The following is a 20,604-nucleotide window of genomic DNA, read 5'->3' as shown; positions in this document are numbered from 1 at the left end:
CTGTTTGTTTTTGTGTTTGTTTGTTTGTTTTTTGGCCAAGAATGGGTATCAGAATGTAGACTCTTGATGTTGTATAGCTAGTTGTATCACTCCCACCTACCGATGGTTTGCCAGTGAATTTGGTTACTTTGGCCAGCTCAGAACTTGGTATTTCCACTGACATAAGCATATGGATTCTACAACAGTTTTGTGGCTGATGTGACTAGTGAGCGTGTGGCTGCTTTGGCTTACGGAAAAGTTGCCACTCCAAGTTTTTTTTCCCCCTGGAAGACAGATTGTTTTTTTTTTCTTTGAATATTCAGTTGCAAATTAAGAATTGAATATTTCAAGAAATATTTCAAGAAATATTCAATAATCCTAGAAAATATTCAATATTCATAGGGCTTGAAACACGTATTTTGTGGAAGCTTGTAATCCCAGTCGCACCAGTGAAATTCTTTGCTTAATCCTACTTGAGTCTTACTCGGACCATGCATGGGAATACACATATTTTGCCCTAAAGGATACTTGTATGTGGTTTCTATGAAACTTTTGAGGCAGGGGTGCATCGCTGCCCTCTAGTCAAATGTGACTGGTGAATTCGGTTGATCAGTGGGCCATTGAAGTCCGTTCCTGGTGTCTTCTGGGTATCAAAGGATTACGGTATAGTGATACCACTCTGATGGCAGAAAGTGAGGAGGAATTAAGGAACCTTGTAATGAGGGTGAAAGAGGAGAGCGCAAAAAATGGTATGAAGCTCAACATCAAAAAAACTAAGATCATGGCCACTGGTCCCATCACCTCCTGGCAAACAGAAGGGAAAGATATGGAGGCAGTGACAGATTTTACTTTCTTGGGCTCCATGATCACTGCAGATGGTGACAGCAGCCACGAAATTAAAAGATGCCTTCTCCTTGGGAGGAAAGCTATGACAAACCTCGACAGCATCTTAAAAAGCAGAGACATCACCTTGCCGACAAAAGTCCGAATAGTCAAAGCTATGGTTTTTCCTGTAGTGATGTACGGAAGTGAGAGCTGGACCATAAAGCAGGCTGACCGCCGAAGAATTGATGCTTTTGAATTGTGATGCTGGAAAGGCTCATGAGAGTCCCCTGGATGGCAAGGAGAACAAACCTATCCATTCTGAAGGAAATCAAGCCTGATTGCTCACTGGAAGGACAGATCCTGAAGCTGAGGCTCCAATACTTTGGCCATCTCATGAGAAGAATCCCTGGAAAAGACACGGATATTGGGAAAGTGTGAAGGCAGGAGGAGAAGGGGACGTCAGAGGATGAGATGGTTGGACAGTGTCATCGAAGCTACCAACATGAATTTGACCCAGCTCCCGGAGGCAGTGGAAGACAGGAAGGCCTGGAGTGCTCTGCTCCATGGGGTCACAAAGAGTTGGACACGACTAAATGACTAAACAAACAAACAAATATACTATAGCCTCGCATATACTAGAAATAGTATTACAGTTTTTCAGCTCTGAAATAGTGTTCTCAAGGGTGTCCAACAGCTCCTAGTGCTATTGATATCTGTTATTAATAAGAATATGAATATGATTATTATGATAAAGGGCGATTCCATTGCGTCCGGGACGTCACTCAAAGTATAGCACCGGCGAAGCCCCATTACCCCTCCTCTCGCCTCTTTCCCTATCCCGAGTGAGATCGCCGGGATAATTTCTTTATCTTGGCGCATCCTTAAGAAGCCACCATCAGGGATGGAGGGCGGGGGGAGGCGGACGGGTGGGAAGTGGCTTCCTCTCCGAGACAGCAGCCAGCCGCCCCCTCCCCGCCAGGCAGCTCTCAATCTCCCCCCCCCCCCGCCGCCGCCTTATTCAAGGTACGGCAATCGGAATACACAATTGCACGCGGGGGGGGGGGGAGAGGAGAAGAAGGCGGAGGGGCTGGGCAGAACCGCCTGGAACGTCTCTTCCTCTTCCCCTTGTCTCTTTCCCTGAAACTCAGTGATGGTGATGGTGAATCTTATGCCCGCCACGATGGCTTGGTAAACCCACCCAGCAGCCCGCGCCATCCATCCACCCTTGGCGCCTTCCCCGCTTGCAGCCTGAGCGTGCGTCTTATTTCTCTCTCCCCCCCCCCCTTCCCTTTAATACAACGCTTGGCACTCCTGCCATCGATCGGACGCTTTTATTTATTTATTTATTTATTTATTTATTTATTTATTTATTTATGGTAACGTGCCCAATCCGGATCTACAGCTCTCTGAGTGCTTTTATTTTTTTTTTAATGGATTTGGAAGTCATGCCGGCTTGGTGGTTGTTCCGGGTTCCTCCAGCCGCGCCTGCATCGCGCTCTCTCTCTCTCTCTCACACACACACACACACAGACTGGATCCTTCTCTTTCTGCCCCTCTCCCTCCCTCTCTTTCAATTCTCTCTCTCTTCCCCCCCCCCTTTCCGCGCCTCTCTCTCTCTCTCTCTCTCTCTCTTCTCTTCCCTTTCCCTCCGCTCTGCTTTCGGATTGGTCTCTCCTTTTTAAAGTGCTGTCCAAGGGTTGGCTGCAGGGCTGCTGAATAACAGGTGCAGTTTGCTGCTCCGTCGCTTCGGAAAGGGGGGGGGGCCTGCGCGGAGCGGGGGGGGCGCGTCGAGAGGAGAGAAGCGAAGCAGCCGAGGAATGTTGCCGCTCCTGCTCGCCGGAGGAAAAAGGAGCCTCGTCGCGCAAAACCAGGAGCTGGAGGAGATTTGATTTTTCTTCTCCCCCCCCCCCCCCTTTATCTCTCTCTCTCTTTCTCTCTCTCCCGAGACCCGGGCTTCGCGGCGGCTGCCGAATGCGGATCTTTGGGCTTCGAAGGAGGGGAAAGCGAGCCCGAGCGAGCGAGCATCGTCGTCTCAAAGCGGCAGCGGCGGCGGCGGCGGCGGGCTCTACGGGGACTGCCGGTCCCCCTTCCTCTTGGCTGGGCTTTTGTCGGAGAAGCGACGCCGGGGAGCTTCGTTGCGCGTTTTGGGAAGGAAGAAAAGCATCCGGAATATAAAGGCGAAGGGAGGGAAAGGGGGGGGAAGGAAATTAAAGGCTTTAAAAAAACATCAACAACAAAAAAAGGAGGATACTTCGGATGCTGCCGCTACCGCTCGAGGATGGGAAGAGCTTGGCCGTTTCAGCTGATTCAGCACCGGTGGTGTGAATGCGTGTGTATTCCGTATATATGGTGACCGGGGAGGGGGGTGTATAGCCTATATATCGCCATCTCTCGAAAAGGGAAAATGCCCTTTTGGTAACTGTCGGGCGCTTCCCCCTCCGTTCCGTCGGATCTTCCGATTTCTCTCTTCTCCCTCGTTCCCTCTCCCCATCCTTCCCCCTCCTCTATCTCGCCTCCTTCCCCCCCTCCCCTTCCCGCCCCCCCAACCTCGCCACCTCTCGGGCTCCGCATGCTGCTCCCTCCCCCCCGATGCCTTTTCTTCCCCCCGGGGGAGGGTGTGAAAGGCACCTAGGAGGATGAGCGACGGGGTCGCCTCGCCGCCGGGTGCCGCAGCTGCTGCCGAGGAGGGGGCGGCGGCCGCGGCCGCCGGGGGTCCTGCGGGCGGCGATGGGGGCCCCGATCCCGTGGCCCGGGAGCTGCGCTGTAGCGACTGCATCGTCTGGAACCGCCAGCAGACGTGGCTGTGCGTGGTGCCGCTGTTCATCGGCTTCGTGGGTTTGGGGCTCAGCCTGATGTTGCTCAAGTGGATCGTGGTGGGCTCCGTCAAGGAGTACGTGCCCACCGAGCTGATGGATTCCAAAGGGATCGAGCAGGACCCGTTCTTCCTCTCCAAGCAGCCCACCACGCCGCCTAAGAGCATGGACACCACCACCACGTCGACCACCACCACCACGTCGAGGACCCCCAATCGGATCAGTACCCGCATTACCACGATGACCAAGGCGCCCACCCGCTTCCCGGGCACCCGGGGGCGCGAGTCGGGGCCGCGATCCACCACGGCGCGCCACACGGTCGCCCCACCGACCCTCCTGGCCGCCGCCACCACCACCACCGCCGCCCCTTCCAGCACCACCTTCCTGATCTCCCGCCCGGCGCCCGGCGCCCCGGGGACCCAGCCCTTGCCCATCTGGCCCACTGCGGCATACACTACCTCCTCCTACAAGACCTATCTTCAGGACTCGGCGCCTTCCTGGACCTTATCCCCCTTCCAAGAGGCCAGCACGACCACCACCGCCACGCCAGAGGCCAACACTAGCCCCAAACACCGTGAGTGACAAACAAACTTCTTTTTGGGAGGGGGGGTCAGATGGCGGGAAAGCTTTCCTTTGGCGGGGAGGTGAGTGTCTGAGCCCCTGGGCTTGTTGGCGACGCTTGCTTTGTGTGTCAGAGAGGTCTGGTCGTGGCGCGCGTTTGGAGCTTGAGGGGGTCCACCCTGTGAGGGCCCTTGGAGGCAATGCCCCCCGGACTCGAGCGGTTTTCCTTGGAAGTTTGGTGTGGTCCCCGTCCCCTCTCCCCTCTCCAAGAGGGGGAACCCCTTTCCTTCTTTTGTGGCCACCTTGTGAGGATGGTGGAGGTGCAACCCTTCGAGCAGCCACTGGAGGTGGCCTTCATTCGCGAGAGAAGGCAGAGCAACCAGCCCGCCCCGCTCCCAAACTCCCACTTTTTCGCTTTTACCCGTTGCCCGCCAGTAGGACCACAAACGACATGTTCTGGAAATGGACAAGGCAGAGGAATGTGTCGGGTTAATAGGCGGTGTGGGGGAGTCGTTTGTATGGTCTGGTATTCTTCTCAAAAGACACTGGTTGGCCTCAGCCGGCAGGCGTCCCCGCAAAACAAAACACTGACCTTGGTTCTGTGGGCTGGAGGGAGATGAGAGGGAAGTTGAAATGGGTTGGGAAGGCGTGGGGTGGTCTGGAGCCTTGGCTTAGGACATTTTGACAAAGGGTGTATGTTGATGGGGTCGTGCCTTCCTTTCCCATAGAAGCCCCACCGGCTCCCACTCTTTTTACTCCAGAAATACTCCCCAGCACTCAAACTGGGATCCTCAGCCCCTTCCCATGGACCCTGCACCTTTTCAAAAGCCCTGTCTGTTCCCTTTTGGGAGGTGGGAGGAGAGAGCCCTCCCCACCAACAGATGCAGCCGCATGGGGAAGTCGCTTTCCCTTGCCTTCCTTTCTCTTCCTAAGAGGTGGCTATCAGCTTCAGTCGCGTCAAAGGAGCGCATCAATGGAGTAATGTAGATTCCTAGGAATGTGGGCGGATGGGTGGGTATCCTTTCTTTAATGGTGGTGGTGGGGAAGCTACCCTCTCGATACCCGGCACTGATGATCCCTTCCCAACCCCTTTGGACTCTACCTTGGTGCTCCTCTCGTTTTAAAATGAGTTGTGCTGGGTACAGTCTCCTCTGAAGGTTATCTAGGACAAACATCATCTCCCTGCCAAGCCAACTTCTGGATGCTGCTATTTATGCACAAGGATCAACCGCCCCTGTGTTTACATGGCTTGATATCCTTCCCCTCCGTACGGTGTAGGAAGCTGGGGATCTGAGCTCCTGCGTGGATTCCACTTTAGGACGTGTGAATCAGATGGAAAGGTACCATCTGAAGCAATCCTATGGCCCTGTGCCTCCCTCCCCCCCTTTGCATGCTAATCTCTTGGCGTGGCTGATGTTAGTTGTCTGTTTCCTCCCTCTCCCTCTCTCTACCTTAAGCCTGCATTGAAAGCGCTCGGCTTCTTCTAACCTGGGACGAAGAACAATAGTGCACAAGGCAAAGAAGGGTGGGTTTGAGGCAAAGCAGGGGCGTGGCGGGGGGGCACCAACCGAGGGACTCAAATGGAAAGGGCCAGTGCAAGGCAATGTAGTGCACTAGGAGTGGCAATGCCTGAGAAATAATACGATCCCCAGCCAGGGACCACGAGGCTCCTGAGAAGGCTGTGAGGTGCATTTACTGGGTGCCTCTTTTTATGTGATCAAAGAAAGAAGCTGGCAGGCGGGGTGGGGGAGCCTCTACAGATGTCCCTTTCTTTCCAGAGAGAAAAGCTGCAACTGAAACACACTAACACCTTTCCCATTGCCTTCTCTACTTTGCCCCCTCCTCTTTCCACTGTCCGCTCCCCCCCCCACTCTGCTGCCTTTGCATTTAAAGCTCCTCCAAATAGGAATATCTGCCATTTCCCAGTGGCATCGGTTGGGTGTCATGGCTGTACCCAGGGAAGCTGGGCAGCCGGGACATTGTGAAACTGAGAGATTCCGAAAGGACAGGATAATGCCTAACGGCAGCCTACCTCTCCATTCAGTCTCTCTCTCCGCACCCCCACCCCCTACGCCGGGCTTATGGTCTGTAAGGAGACCAGGAAATCCACTGTGGTTTTTCTAACCTTCCATGCTGATTTCTTAGATTATAGAACCTGCTTAATCCATTACTGTCAGCTGGCAGGATCTGCTCCGTACCCTATACCAGCTCATTCTCCCTCCCTCCTTCCCATACAGCATGACATATGGGATCAAGGACTGTTTATAGTTGCAAGCAAAGCCTCCCTCCAGATCTTTTTAATATACCTACTTAAACCAGAGGTTAGATGAGGGTGTTCCCTTCCTAGTCTCTGGTAGCTTCTTTCTCCTGCATCCCCAGTGCCTCGGCTTTTCTGAAACGCAACATATAAAGCAGCAGAAATCCACCAGACCCTATTTGAGCACACTGATAGCCTGTGATTATCATTAACAGGAGATTAAATAGATTACATAAAAAGGGATTGGAATTTACAGGGCATGTGGAATTCCTCTCCTCTCTCCCACCCTCAAGCTGCACAATTTTCTGATGCACATAATCTTTCTACCAGGTTAACGCATGAGCAGAGCAGAGAAGTGAGATTGTAATCTTTCTTTGCCGATGGTTGACATCAGGTTTTTCAACCTCCTGACCTGGTATCTGCATCTTCCATTCACTTTGGTCTTTGATGTCTTTTTTTTTTTTAAGGCTATTTGTCAGATGGGGAGGAGGAAAGATGAAAGAAATACATATTCTAGAATCCTTTGGGGGACCACACTTGGCTGCTTATTCCTGCTCATCCATGACTCTTGCTGTTATTAATAAATTTAAAAAAATTAAGCAGTTCCAGCACTATTGAGGAAATATGAATATAGATGTGACAAGGCTTGGTGCTTCATCAGAACAGGTTCCCATGCGGTCTTCTGGACTAGAAAGGCACATAAACCAAAGACCCAGATATACCATCTCTGTATAATTGCCAATTTTTAGACAATGTAGTTCTGTGAAGAGGTGAGGCTCATAAAACTTGGCAAATTTCTCCCCACTTTTACACACTACAATTCCCAGGATATCTAGGGGAATCCATAATACTGTAATTCCAAATATTTTTTTAAGATAGAGGTTTTGCACTGCAGTCCGGTCGGTCTCTTTGTTGTATTTGGAAGATTGCATCGTATTGACTCTACAAGATGATGATTTAGACCTTGGCTAGTGAGTTGGAGAAAGGCATCTTTAATGAGTTTGGTCACTGGTGAAATGCTTGGGTGACTAAACTCATTGGTGAGAGATCTTCAGCTTCTCCCTTCCCGATATTTTGGAATTTACTGTATTTTTCGCTCCATAAGACGCACCTTTCCATAAGACGCACCGATTTTTTAGGAGAAGAAAACAGGAAAATATAATCTGTTTTCTTCGCTCCATAAGATGCACAGACTTTCCACCCCCCTGTTTTGTGGGAAAAAAGTGAGTCTTATGGTGCAAAAAATACAGTAATTCCTAGAAGCCCCAGCAAGCATGGCCAATATTAAGGGTTCATTGAAGCTGCATTCTAAAACATCTGGAGGTTTCAGTGTTTTCCCACCTCTGCTCTAACAGGTGTTCTCAAAAATGGAAAACCATTCATTCAGAGTTATCCGCTCGTACCACTAGCCAACATAACCACTGTTCAATGGTCCTCCTTAGAGCTCATTCAGAATTCTGTTCAGGTATATTTCTCTAGCTCATTGTTTACAGCAAAGTTTCTGAAATTCGGCCTCTGCAAAACATAGGAAACATCATGTTTGGATGATGCCTTCCCAGGGTTCTCCATCAACATATGGCATTCTCATTCCACAAAAGTTACTTTTCCAATCTTAGCATATCTCGTGCATAAAGAGAGAAAAAAGTGTTGGGGACAAGAACAAATGAGTGGATTCTTGACAACAACTGAAATGTGGAATGAAATGGAAACACAGCAACAAAAATGTGGGGGTAAGAAGGACAGTAGCGACACCTGCCTTGGTTATGAACTGGAATGGGCCCAATATTTCTTTCAAAAATTTGAATTGTTGGTTAGTTTGATAATATTAATATCAATTCATCCTGTTCAAGAACTTAATCAAAGACAACAGGATTGGCAGATCACCTTCTCATTGGATCTACACTTGCAGCCTAACACAGAAAACTCTGTTAAAACTTTGGCTGAAATCCCGTAGTAAGCCACAGTTTTTGGATTTCACACTGGTACTAGCATGACGAAGTGGTCTTGATACACGAAAGTTCTATTGTATGTATGACATTGTTTTAGTAGTCCATAAATATATTGCCTACCCCTGCATTTCAATGCTGCAGGCATCAAACATTGGACTGGAACATCCAGCAAGGTTTTTATATTGGACCAATGACACATTGGCAGTTCAGGATCCACTGTTGCCAGTTTAAGATGTGGGGAGGTCAGCCCTTAAGGATTTTGCTTCCTAAAGCAAAGGACAAGATGGTACCTCACCCCAGCAGTGTCATGTAGAAAAGCTGGCAGTTTAATCTCCTTCCAACACAGTAGGCAGGGCAGCATCCTTCAGTACACCTGAGGACACTAGGTAGCTGTTGGGGAGGGGTGCAGAGTAAATTAAGTGACAGATATACCTTTATTCATTCGGCACTCTTTAGTATCTCCATCCTGAGAAGGTTGCCTCACTCTAACTCTTGGTAGGCTCACCACTGTATGCGGGGGGGGGGGGGAGCATTATAAAGTTGGAAAGCTGTCCCAGTTCTACAACTGGCTACATATGGCAATAGAAAACTGAGTAATCCAATAGAACAGGTGCCAATGCGTTGTCCTCTCTAGAGCAGAAAGGAGAGAAGCTATGAAAACAGAACTTGATCCTTTAAAGGGAGCTTTGGTAAAGCTAAGCAAAGGGCTGCTGATTGCTACTGGAAGTTACAAAATATTAATTAAAAGAAAAAATGCCTTTTCCACATTCAATCGTGGTGAATAGCTGCTAATGTAACCTGAAGTGGTTCTCCACCCTCCAGTTGGGGCATGCTTTTCTAGTGCTGAAAACGTTGATGACATCAACAAATTGATTGATTGGATTTGTGCATAGTTGAGGATTCAGAACTGATAATTGGATTTATATTAGAAGTAACTTTTTTGGTCAATGCTATTGGTAGGGGCACACATTCCTCTGCATGCCGCGTTATGTGTGGTAGATGGTTTCCCAACTACCTGCCTTGTGTTATTTAGTGGAAAAAAAGGGTAATCTGCTCTCAGTTCCTCAGAATACACCTTGTTGATATAATGCAGTATTCATTGTGTTAATGACACTTTTTAATCAGACACGTTCAAAGCAGGCAACAGACTTAGGGAACAAATTTAGGCTTATTTATTTTTCTTCCTTTCGATATTTTTGGTTCTTTAGCAACTTCGTTGCTATGTAAAGCTGAAATGTTACACTAGCTCTCCTGCACAAATTCAACAGCATAGCGAAATTGCTTCCTCTTGTACAGATTGATGGCCTAGCAGAGAAACAAGGAACAGTGAATGCTGGTGCACATAATGCAGAAGAGCCAAAATAGAGTGATGTTCCAGAAATCATAATCAATACCCTTTTGAGAAATGTAACAGAGAGCTCTTTCTATCAGCATGTGCTTCTACCCAGGATTCCTTTAATGTCCCTTTAGTTCTCATTCAGAAATATAAAGCTTACCTACGGTAATCAATAATGCACAGCTAGTACATACACGTCATCATGATGAGAAAGATATGTGTGGGACGAGGGCCAGTGAACTGCAGGGATATATAGGTAATGCTCTAGGAAGTGCACACACAGACAGAAAGCCCTGCCTTGCCTAAGATTCCTGTCAGTGAAGACTGAACCATGACTGATAGGGAGACTCCAGGTGTGATGATTTACCTTCAGCACACTGTCACCAGCAGTAGCAAATAGTAAATGGTTTCCCCATTATTAGTGGGAGAGAGCATACAAGTGCACTTAGGGACACAATTGAAGTGGGGCTAAATTAATCCTCTTTACGGTCCTGGGAAGCCCAGCAGTAGACAAGGTTGCACCTCATTTTATCTGTTTATTTAACTTCATGCAACTGTGTCCTCAGTCAAAGCTGATTTGCTTCCGTCATAGAATTGTATTGGCTCTTGCCTTTCCATTGGACCATTTCAGCAATGTGGAGAGGGGGGATCTGCTGCTTGGGTAACAGCCTATCCTCCATATTACCTTACCCGGGCTTCATGCTCTGGAGAGGACACTCCTCGTTTCAGAGCATGTTACCATAGTCTCTCGAGACTGAAGGATGCCTATGCGTATGCGTAGAATTAATTGAGAACCACTTAAAATGAAGAGACCCCATTACCACAGTCACACCCTTTTTCTATTGTGTTTTTGCCATCTGTTCTTTTTTCTCGTGATGATACCTGTGTGTATGATGGAACCTCAGAAACATGTGTGATGTGGTATTGAAAGGTGAAAAGAGTGACAAGAGAGGTACTGTTGGAATCTGACTATTATAACTGGAAACAACAACAATAATGATAATGACCAAAATCCTGTTGAGTGTTTACATTGGCTTAACACAGTTGGCTAACTCTCATTGGTGAATTGTGGTAGTTTAAGAACTGTGCACAACAGCATATACCTATGCTGAGTGCTAAACTTGCCACAATTCACCATCAAGATTTATGCCAATTGCATTATACTGTTGAGCAAAACAGAAGATTTTGGTCAAGCTAATGACTGTAATAATAATAGTAACTCTTGCATTACTAGTAGTACTACCGTACTAGTTGTTATTGTTATTTTAAAATTCCAGTTCATATAAAAATGGGGGATAATTCTAACATGCACACATGGAAAATAATACTTCTTGGGGTCAACACGCACATTACGGTAAGTCTATTAACTTTAATAATACAAATTGTGTCCTGTCTTTCTAACTTTCTAACCATAAATTCTAACATGGTGATTCCTTCAAGGCAGAGAATGCTAGAGTTTTCTATTCCCTTCTTCTGTGTGCCCCCTTGGACTGTTGACCATAGGTACACTGGTTGACTCTTCTCACAGGGAATCAACTGCTCTGCAGCCAAATACCTAAACTATTGAACTATCTGGACAGCTCCCTATTCTCTCTGCAGCCCAAATAACAGTCAAAATCTTGTTGCTTAGCATATTAAATTGTTTTACGGTAGGCCCATTGAATCAATGGGGATTTGGTGAATCATCTTTTCTGAAGGATCCATTAATTCAAATGGGCCTGCTCTAACTGTGACATACTGTACTTAACAAAGCCTTATAGTACACCCATTTGAAACAGTGGAACCTATGGAAGAGCTGACAGACCAAATCACAATTGATTCAATGGGCCTACTCTAGAGCAATTAAAAATGTTAAGCAACAGGATTTTGACCAACACTACCCAGTTTCTGTGACATATTATTAGGTCTGATCAATATGCAAACTGAGTCAATGCATTTGCTTAATTAGGTTAGCTCTTGAGAAGAATTATTAAAACATTTTGAGCAAGGATTTGTTGTTGTTGTTTTGATGAATTATGCATGCATGCTTTATCTCTACCCCAAAAATTCACATAGCAGCTAATAAACAAAACAATAAAATGAACAAACTGTTAGAAACAACCACCAACATCCTTTTACATATTGCACTCAAGTTTGAATTGTGCTGATCCACCACAGAAATTACGCAATGAAATCCTTTCCTTTAAAAATGATCCACACATCAACACCTATAGCAAAGGAGGGGGGGGGGAATCAAGCCAAAATCAAACAATGTAACTTAGTCTACTTTCATAGTAACTGGGTTATTAGTCTCGGGACAGCTCATGGCCCTGCAGGGCTCACACAGTGTACTCCCTTCCTGATTCTAGTCATAAGTTGCCTATTAATTAATTGGAGGTGTCAAAGATCAAATCTGAATCCCTAAAGAAGCACACTACCCACTGAGCTGAGTTTCCTTATATAACATCTTACTGGTTTATTATTTGTGCAGCATTGCTATGTTATCTAAAACCTATCAGCATATCTTAAGAGCCCCTGTGTCATTCTGATGATAACAATCAAAAGCTCAGCATGGTCAGGGGATGGAGGAAAACAGAGGAAATGATAACACAATATGCTAGAAACAGTATGCTATTTCAGAAAGGAACAGAAATGTCAGCTCTGATTTAATATATGCTGCTTGTTGAGATGTAATTTTCAGAGTTTATTCTTGATCTTTTCCCCTTTCTCTTTAATTGTGGACTTCCAACATGGCTCTGAAATGCTGCACTTGTACATGATGAACAAAACAGCATAGTCACTGCCTAAGGGAGGTAACCTCAATCTTATTTCCATCAATCAGAACAGGAACAATTATGGACTATCTCACAGGACTGTTGTGAACTGGAAATAGATAAGAGCGTTTTATCTTGTGAACTCTTGTTTTTCCACAACGTATATAGGAGGAAATAGCTCAAAGCATTCTGGGATCTAATCTGTTTATGCATTCCTATTTATAGCCAGTGAGTTTGTTCCATTCCAAGGGTGGAAACGGGACTGCAAGCACAAATCGAAAAGCTATGTGCCTCCACATGCTCATGTCCCAGAAGCTGATGCTCTTGCTTTGCTGAAAGTCAGTAGGACAGGAGATGTTCAGTGACTAGATGGAAGCCCACTTTTGAATCCACTGTCTTGAATTTCATGGTGGAGGAGTGGTGGTATATAATAATAGAAAATATTATTTCATGGTGGAGGAAAGGAAGAATCTCTCCAAGAAGGGTAGTTGAGGCCTGGACTCCTCTAGAAAACTGTCCACTGCCTTTTGTTGTTGTTGTTGTTGTTGTTGTTGTTGAATGAAACAGCACAGAAGCAGCCAATGCACTTTGGCATAGTTTACCAGTGCTGTAAATTGTATTGGCAGCAGCACCCTCTTAATCGAGGGAGGTGTGTATGTCCCAATGCTTCTCTGTTGCCTTTCATGGCTTATGTGAGAATTTTATTCTGTTGAAAGCGATGACAGAACTCATTCAGAGCATTTTTAATCACTGGCATCTTATCCAGCAATCTTCTTTCGAAGTTTTCAGCCTGTTAGATAATTTGTAGCAGAAGTGCTATCCCTCAGATAGCTGTTGGAAAAGGAATATTTACCTGCCTGCTTTGCAGTGATGCTTGAAATTTTGCTCCATTTAGAAGGCAGAATAGAAGGCTTGATCAGCAGGTCACTTGAGTGGCGGTGCTGTGTATTTTTTTTTCAATGTAGACTTCGCTCAAGGAAGCCACAAATTTAAGTCCACAAGAGCTGAGCTGTTGAGTACAGGACATTTTGGAAATCACTAATTCATAGGGTTGCCATAAAGATGACTTGACAGCACAGAACATCATCAAGAGTTTCTAAAGTTGAAGGACACAGGCTAGGATCTTTATCCGTGATCACCATCAGTGGAGCATAACTGCCAGTGCAATAACATGGGATTTCTTCCTTATGCAAGCATTGCCCACATATAAGCAGAGGCAGACTGTAAGAATACCCAACATACTATGGTGCAAGTAAATCCCAGACACCTCCTTGTACATGTGCTGTGACAGTCAAACTATTTGTGGTGTGGCCATTGTACAAACAATTTGAGCAATCAGGATCTTGGCCATTGGGACTTAAACTTGTTTAGAAATGAGAGTCTGTGGCTCATTTGGAGAGCTTCCCTAGAGATGAAGTCTCCAGTTGAGGTCTCAACTCTGTCATGGCCTCTTTGCAAGTTTGCAGCTTCAGACAAACTAGGATAAACCTCACTGAACTGAGCTTTAGTGGTTGCCATATCTCAGCATCTTAAAAAGCAGAGACATCACCTTGCCAACAAAAGTCCGAATAGTCAAAGCTATGGTTTTTCCTGTAGTAATGTATGGAAGTGAGAGCTGGACCACAAAGAAAGCTGACCGCCGAAGAATTGATGCTTTTGAATTGTGGTGCTGGAGGAGGCTCGTGAGAGTCCCCTGGACTGCAAGGAGAACAAACCTATCCATTCTAAAGGAAATCAACCCTGAGTGCTCACTGGAAGGACAGATCCTGAAGCTGAGGCTCCAATACTTTGGCCATCTCATGAGAAGAGAAGACTCCCTGGAAAAGACGCTGATGTTAGGAAAGTGTGAAGGCAGGAGGAGAAGGGGACAACAGAGTATGAGATGTTTGGACAGTGTCACTGAAGCTATGAACATGAATTTGACCCAACTCTGGGAGGCAGTGGAAGACAGGAGGGCCTGGTGTGCTCTGGTCCATGGGGTCACGAAGAGTCAGACATGACTTAACGACTAAACAACAACAACAACATCTCAGGGCACTAGGTGCAATCTTGATAGCCTTCTTGAGTTCAGCATACAGACAGATGAAAAGACAGAGACAGACAGAAAAATCTTAGGGTGAGCCATGCTGAAAAAAATTGATTTTTGCAAGCAAAGTGCCTTTAAACTCATTATCTGAGTTTTAAAGCATTTTAATGTGCCTTGTGGACAAGAAGGGAGTGGACAAGAGACGGAACTGAAAGAGGTGTATATACGCACGCATTTGCACTGTTTGTTCCAGAGTGTCACTGTTGCACTCAACTAACTTCATGTTGGAGTCATGATTATTGTTTTTTAACCTACCATTCATTTGATGGCTGGTCTTTCAAAAATCTTAAACAATGTGCAGTTTAAAAATAAATGTACCTTTAAAATAATTTATGCAAGTTATCACTAGCTTTTTTCCCTCCCTCCTCACCAAGGAAGGTGGCAAGCTTATCTTTAGACTAACCTCCTGTATTTTTAAAAATATAACTTTGGCACTTTGAAATAATGTCTTGGTCCTTCTAATGGGCTTACGAAAAAAAATCAGACATGGATTTTTAGTTATGTGCACCAACCATGGAGAAGAGCATCCAGATGGGTCAGAGAGAGGACTTTTGTGCATTTCTGGATCTCCTGTACAACAGTTAAAGAAAGTTCCAATAGACCTTGAGCCAGTCTCTACATATTTGTAAACGCTTTTTTGGCATTTTAAGGGCAAGAAATGCTGAAATCTTGGTGGTTGTGGTGAACCCCAAAGAACCTGGTGTCAACAAGCTGTAGCAAAAGAAACAAGCACCAATAGAAAAGAAAACTGATAGCTGAAACCCCAGGGAAAGCCAATGCCTCCTCTGAAAATTTCCAATAGCAGAACCCTAAAGGGGGCTCAGACCAACACCAGTAGATTGTATATATTTATGTTCACCCACCTGGGCAGCCATTTTGCATCCAAGCATGTCAAATGGAGGGTGCTTTATTATGTACTAGATTGGCTGCATTCTAGAATTCTTTTAATTAGCTCTTCATTGCACTTTGGATCAAGTATGTATGTGAATGTGGGATGCCAGTCTGTTTTAGATAGGTCAAAAGAGCTATCCCTCACCAGTTATTGTCTATGTTTTAATTGCTACTCATGACTTCATTTATAGTAGTAACTTTTCCTTGCTGTGGGTTCCTGTGGATGTGTCCTGAGTAGATACTGTACTTGTACTTCACCTTATTTGTCTTCACCTTATTTGCATACTGCAAAAGTGCCCCAGAAGAAATGTCTGCTTAAGTTGGCAGAAGACATACCTGCCTGCCTTCTTCTCTGTGGAATGGAACAGCCTTTATTGTACCACTAACATAGGGCGTGATCACATATGAGAAAAGAACCCCAGATATATGGATTCTTTTCATACCTCTATTGCACTGATACATTTTTTCCAGCAATCATGTGATATATATATATTGGCAGGAGCGTTCACATTGTTTTTAACTGTATTGATTAATTTCTTTTTATTTGAAACATTGTAACTGGTTATATTGCTCCATTAACTTGAATTGATTCATTTTCTCTACTGTTTCTTGGGCAATCAGGCCCACCATATCCTTTTAATTTTTTTTTACCAAAGGTAATAATATATCAAGGAAGGAGTGCCTTCTCTTCCCCTCCCCTTTTCCCTTCCCTCCTTTACTCACTTTCCCTGCATATCATTCCCTTTCAGTTCTTGGATTTCAATCCTGATGTGAATTGTAAAGAAAGGAGTGTTGCAGTGTCAGGAGGAGGAAGTAGGTTTTGAAAAACTTACAAAGTATTGTGAAGAGCAGGGTTAAAAAAATTAAAATGCTTCTTTCTTTACAGTTCAAAGCAGAATGTATCAAACCGTCTTTCACCCACAAAGGAAGAAGGGAAGGTTGTCTCCTTCTGAGCAATGTATTCATGTTGCTTTTTTGTGGTGGTAGCAGCGACAGAAGCAGCTGCTAGTAGGAATTTAGCAATATCCCTTTACATGTATTTTTTAAAGGGGTACAAGCACAGTGGCCATCAAGTGGCCTCAGCAGCTAGAAACCCAAGCATGTTGCAGAAGAAACAAATTGTTCACACAGGTTGAAACAATAAGGAATGAAATGATTCATCAGCCCTCCTGGTGAGGGGGAAATAAACATTTGGGGCAAATGAATCAATGTTAGCCATGCATCATGTAAACAGAAAATTGTTAAATGATCTAATTAATAGCCAAATTGGTATAACTGGGATTCTTTTGGCAAGTGTGATTGAGTCATAGTCACACCAACAACTTTCCTTTCCAAGGATTGGCAAAGGGAGTATCAGGCAGACAACAATGCCCACCTGATGGAGGGTGGTGGAATTCATGGAAAGGTGGGAGCTGGGAAAATAGCAGACTTCAAAACTGTTAGTGGGGGGAGAAGGGAATCTGGTAGGATCTGTTTCTCTACCCTGAAGGTCTACTATGTTTCTTAAACTAGTGGCTCTGGCATGTAACATCCCCTTCCCAGTTTTTAGCCCTTTGTTTTTGCCATCTACAGCACCCTTCCCAAATTGGGACCGACAATATTTGGGCACCCAAATGTGTTTTCAAGCTGTCTGCTATGTCTATGCATAAATACATGTAGACACATTGATATATATATAAATGTGTTGGACAGGATCCTATTCAATTAAACCACTTGTGTAATAGACTACTGTATGACTGATTTGGTTTTTAACTCACTCATTTAAAGAGGAACCCAGTACTATACCTTCTTTTTCAAGTGGAAGTTGAGCTGTTCCCATGGTGATTTCTGCTCATACAAGAGTAGCAGTACTCCATCTCAATATCCCCCTTCAGTATTGCCTAATAGGATTCTCTCCATAAACTGCAAACAGAATACAACAGAGTGTCAATAATTATTATGGGAGAGGAAACCAAACTGTGTATGGAACAGAGGACCATTTTGAATATAGGCAGAAAATGCAACAAATAGCTTCCTCTTTGATCATAAAACAGGGAGGAGATGTTCCCCATGATTCTGCAAAATGATACTGCACAGTTTGAGTTTCCTTGTTTAGACAAAGGGAAGAGGAACCTGTCACCCTTCAGATATTGTTGGGTTGAAACAACCGTAGCCTCTGACACATGGCCTGTCTGCTGGGGCTTGTGGCACAGTGGATAAACTGCAGTACTGCAGCCAAAACTCTGCTTACGACCCAGGTCCAGTCCCAGGTAGCTGACTCTGGGTTCTCTCAGCCTTCTATCCTTCTGAGGATGGTAAATGGAGTATCCAGCTTGCTGGGGGAGGGGGCAATGCTTAGCCTGCATAATTCAGTTGTAAATCATCCAGATAATGTTTTAAGTGATATGGGTTGGTATGTAAGCAACATGGTTTGTTTTTTGCTTTTGACCGGAGCTACAAGATTCCTCAGCCCTGGTTCTTCTTTCATCTCCCTCATTTGTGTTTCTTTACATTATGAAACATAATAAAATACAATGTTATCATTATAGACTTTAACAAAATGATCCATTTGAATTTCTTTAAAATGATGAGTAACAGTTATATTCCTTCTTCTCCCAAAAGGGGACTGGGAACCAACAGAACGTGGGAAGGAAACGAAGTTCATTTTAAAACAAAAGGCTTCAATTTCCACTCTTCATTTAAATAAGCAATTAAAGTCATAGATTTCCTCAGTGAATATCCAGTTGTACATAATAACAGTGTTCTCCCTTCTCTGACCTCTGGTCATTAGGTAGCCAAAATGTCAGTGTCCACCTTCAAGGGGAAGAGATCTCCTGAATTGTTTCAAAAAAAAACAAGACAGAATAGCTCAGTGGGACATGCTAGGGGCAGAGTGGAAAATGAAGGGGTGATGGAATTGAATACTCTGGAACAGGGCATGGCTGGCTATCTTGAATCACGCAAAGGAGTATGCCACCGTGCAGCTTTTCATTGTAGGCTCTGCTTGTATTAACCAAAAAATTGATATTTGCAATTTTTTCACTGCATATGCAGAAAAATATAGAAAGCAACAAGTGAGAAACACATACACACACAGTCCTTGACTTAATGTATTAGATAAGGAAAAGAGGACATTGCTGTTAGAAACCCTCACCTCACTGGCCGGGCTATGAAGTGCATAAATCCCTTATCTGCTAAAGTTTCCTTGTGCTCTTGTTACTAAAACCCAGGGGTTCCACCAAGGAAAGGAGGCAAGATATTTGAGGACATAGTTAGAAGGAAGTCTGTATGATCTTGGGAAATGTAATATAACTCCTGTTCTAAGCTGGTGCTGAGTGGGAAGCCTCCCAGCTAGGAATAGCCTTGGGAATCATCAGAATGATGTTCAAAACCCACATTGCTATGAGAAACATGTAATGGCATGGAGGGTCCTTTCTCTTATACAAAGGCTAGGCTGTGTCTTTGACACACTTCCCAGCTAACTGATACAAAATAGTGTGGCCATGTGAACAGCTGTACCTAGTTGTGCGTGTGGAGGAATTTCAGCAGGTATTGCTTTGACAATTACATGACAAGCTACATCTGCTAAAATGTAGTTCCCAACATTGCTATCAATGCTATAGGAGCACTGTTTTCTTTCTCCCTGATATTGTATTTTAAAGCCCCATGGGAGGGGGTATTAGAAGATGGTCAATATGCACCTGTGACAGTGGGGAGCAAGCTAGGCCTACCTCTTGTTTGTTGCTCCCCTATGTAGGCTCTATGCAATCTGGAATCCTGAAAAAGCAAGGAGTAAGATAGTCTTCATCCACAAAGGACTCTGTCTTCTTCAGATCCTTGCTGTTTGTTTTCCACGGGGCGTTGGGAGGGATGAGGCTAGCATGTTCTTCATGCTTTTAGACTACGCCAGTCATGAACCCCTGAATAGGACTTGTCAGAGCTCCAAAGTTGTATGCCCAATTTGAGCTTTCAAGCAATAAAGTCAATTTCCATTCTTTATCTATTACTTCTTATAATCTAATGACATTGCTAATTGAATTAATACAGTGGCTACCAAAGATGGACTGAAGCATAATTTATTTTGCTGATGTGTTCACTTTTGAGAGCACCTGCCATTCTACTAATTGCTTACTATCTATTTTTTTCTCTGTGTCCTAAGAAAAGGGAAGGAGCACCTGTAGGGTGAAGCAGGGTGTTTACTGTGGTGGCCCCAAGAATGTGGATCTGTTGATATGGGATGGCATCAGGTTATTGTTCTTTGCCTTGGTGTTCTCTTTCTCTCTCTCCCCCTTCCCCCCCTTTTTCTTTTAGAAAATAGTGGTGTTGGGTAATGCTCAGAGTGTTATGATTGAGACTTGGAAGTTTTGATCCCAACTAAGTCACAATTTTTTCTGGATCCCTTTGGGGCTGATCATTCTCTTTCTCACAAGACCCACACCACAGAAGATTTGTCATGATAAATGGGGAGAGTCGGATATCCGTTCTTGAGTAAGCTTGCATAAAAACCTAGACAGGGCTGATCAAATCGTAAGCCAAGACTGTAGGCGTCTGCACATTTCTGAGCAAGTGTCACTGAAACTGGTGAGTCTTCTTCAGAATAAGTGTTGGAGATTGAGGCTGTTGAGTTCCAGGCCTTGTGTCTATAGTTCTTTGGAGCAGGCTTATTTCTTAACTTGACCTCTATATGATTCAGTGGAGAGTAAGTAATAACGTGGTCTGCTTTTGATGGTACCCTACTTTAGGAGCATGTTTTTGTGCTGTCTAATGACAAGGCTCCAGTGTTTGGAAAAAGCCAGAGTTAAATAAGGGAAAATCATGATAGGAACTGTGACTTGACTGACTTTGACTGGCTTGAGGTTCCCTGTCATTAACCATGATCTAAAAGAAAGCTTCAAAATGGACCCTATTTACTGTTTTTAATGATGGCAAACAAATCATTCAAGATGTATGAAAACTTGCTTCCTGGTTTTGTTATACTGAAAGATGTAAGTGATTGTTTTTAAAAGCTCTTTAGGAAGTATCACTCTGAACTTTAGAAGTACAGTATATAATGCATTTCCCACCTCTGTCTTTTCAATTGTATCAAAAAGCTTGATTCCATACCCTTACCATATGTAATAGTTCAGTCCCTCATCCCATTAGAAACTCTAGAATTCTTGCTCATTATGAGCTGAG

General features: G+C 44.7%; 1 protein-coding gene across 2 annotated transcripts in view; it reads left to right on the top strand.

The window, feature by feature from the left end:
* Positions 1 to 1,910: 1,910 nt before the first annotated feature.
* The window catches only part of NRG3 (neuregulin 3), an 873,187-nt gene continuing 854,493 nt past the window's right edge, over positions 1,911 to 20,604 (top strand). For both annotated transcript variants that reach the window (XM_072995066.2, XM_072995065.2), the window contains exon 1: positions 1,911 to 4,191. In XM_072995066.2, coding sequence (XP_072851167.1) covers positions 3,441 to 4,191 — 751 coding nt within the window. In that variant the 5' untranslated portion in view covers positions 1,911 to 3,440. The remainder of the gene's footprint in view (positions 4,192 to 20,604) is intronic.

The sequence above is a fragment of the Pogona vitticeps genome, chromosome 3, assembly GCF_051106095.1.
Source record: "Pogona vitticeps strain Pit_001003342236 chromosome 3, PviZW2.1, whole genome shotgun sequence".
Lineage (NCBI taxonomy): Eukaryota > Metazoa > Chordata > Lepidosauria > Squamata > Agamidae > Pogona > Pogona vitticeps.
The sequence above is the reverse complement of the archived record's forward strand: the minus strand, read 5'-3'. Positions and strand labels throughout refer to the sequence as shown.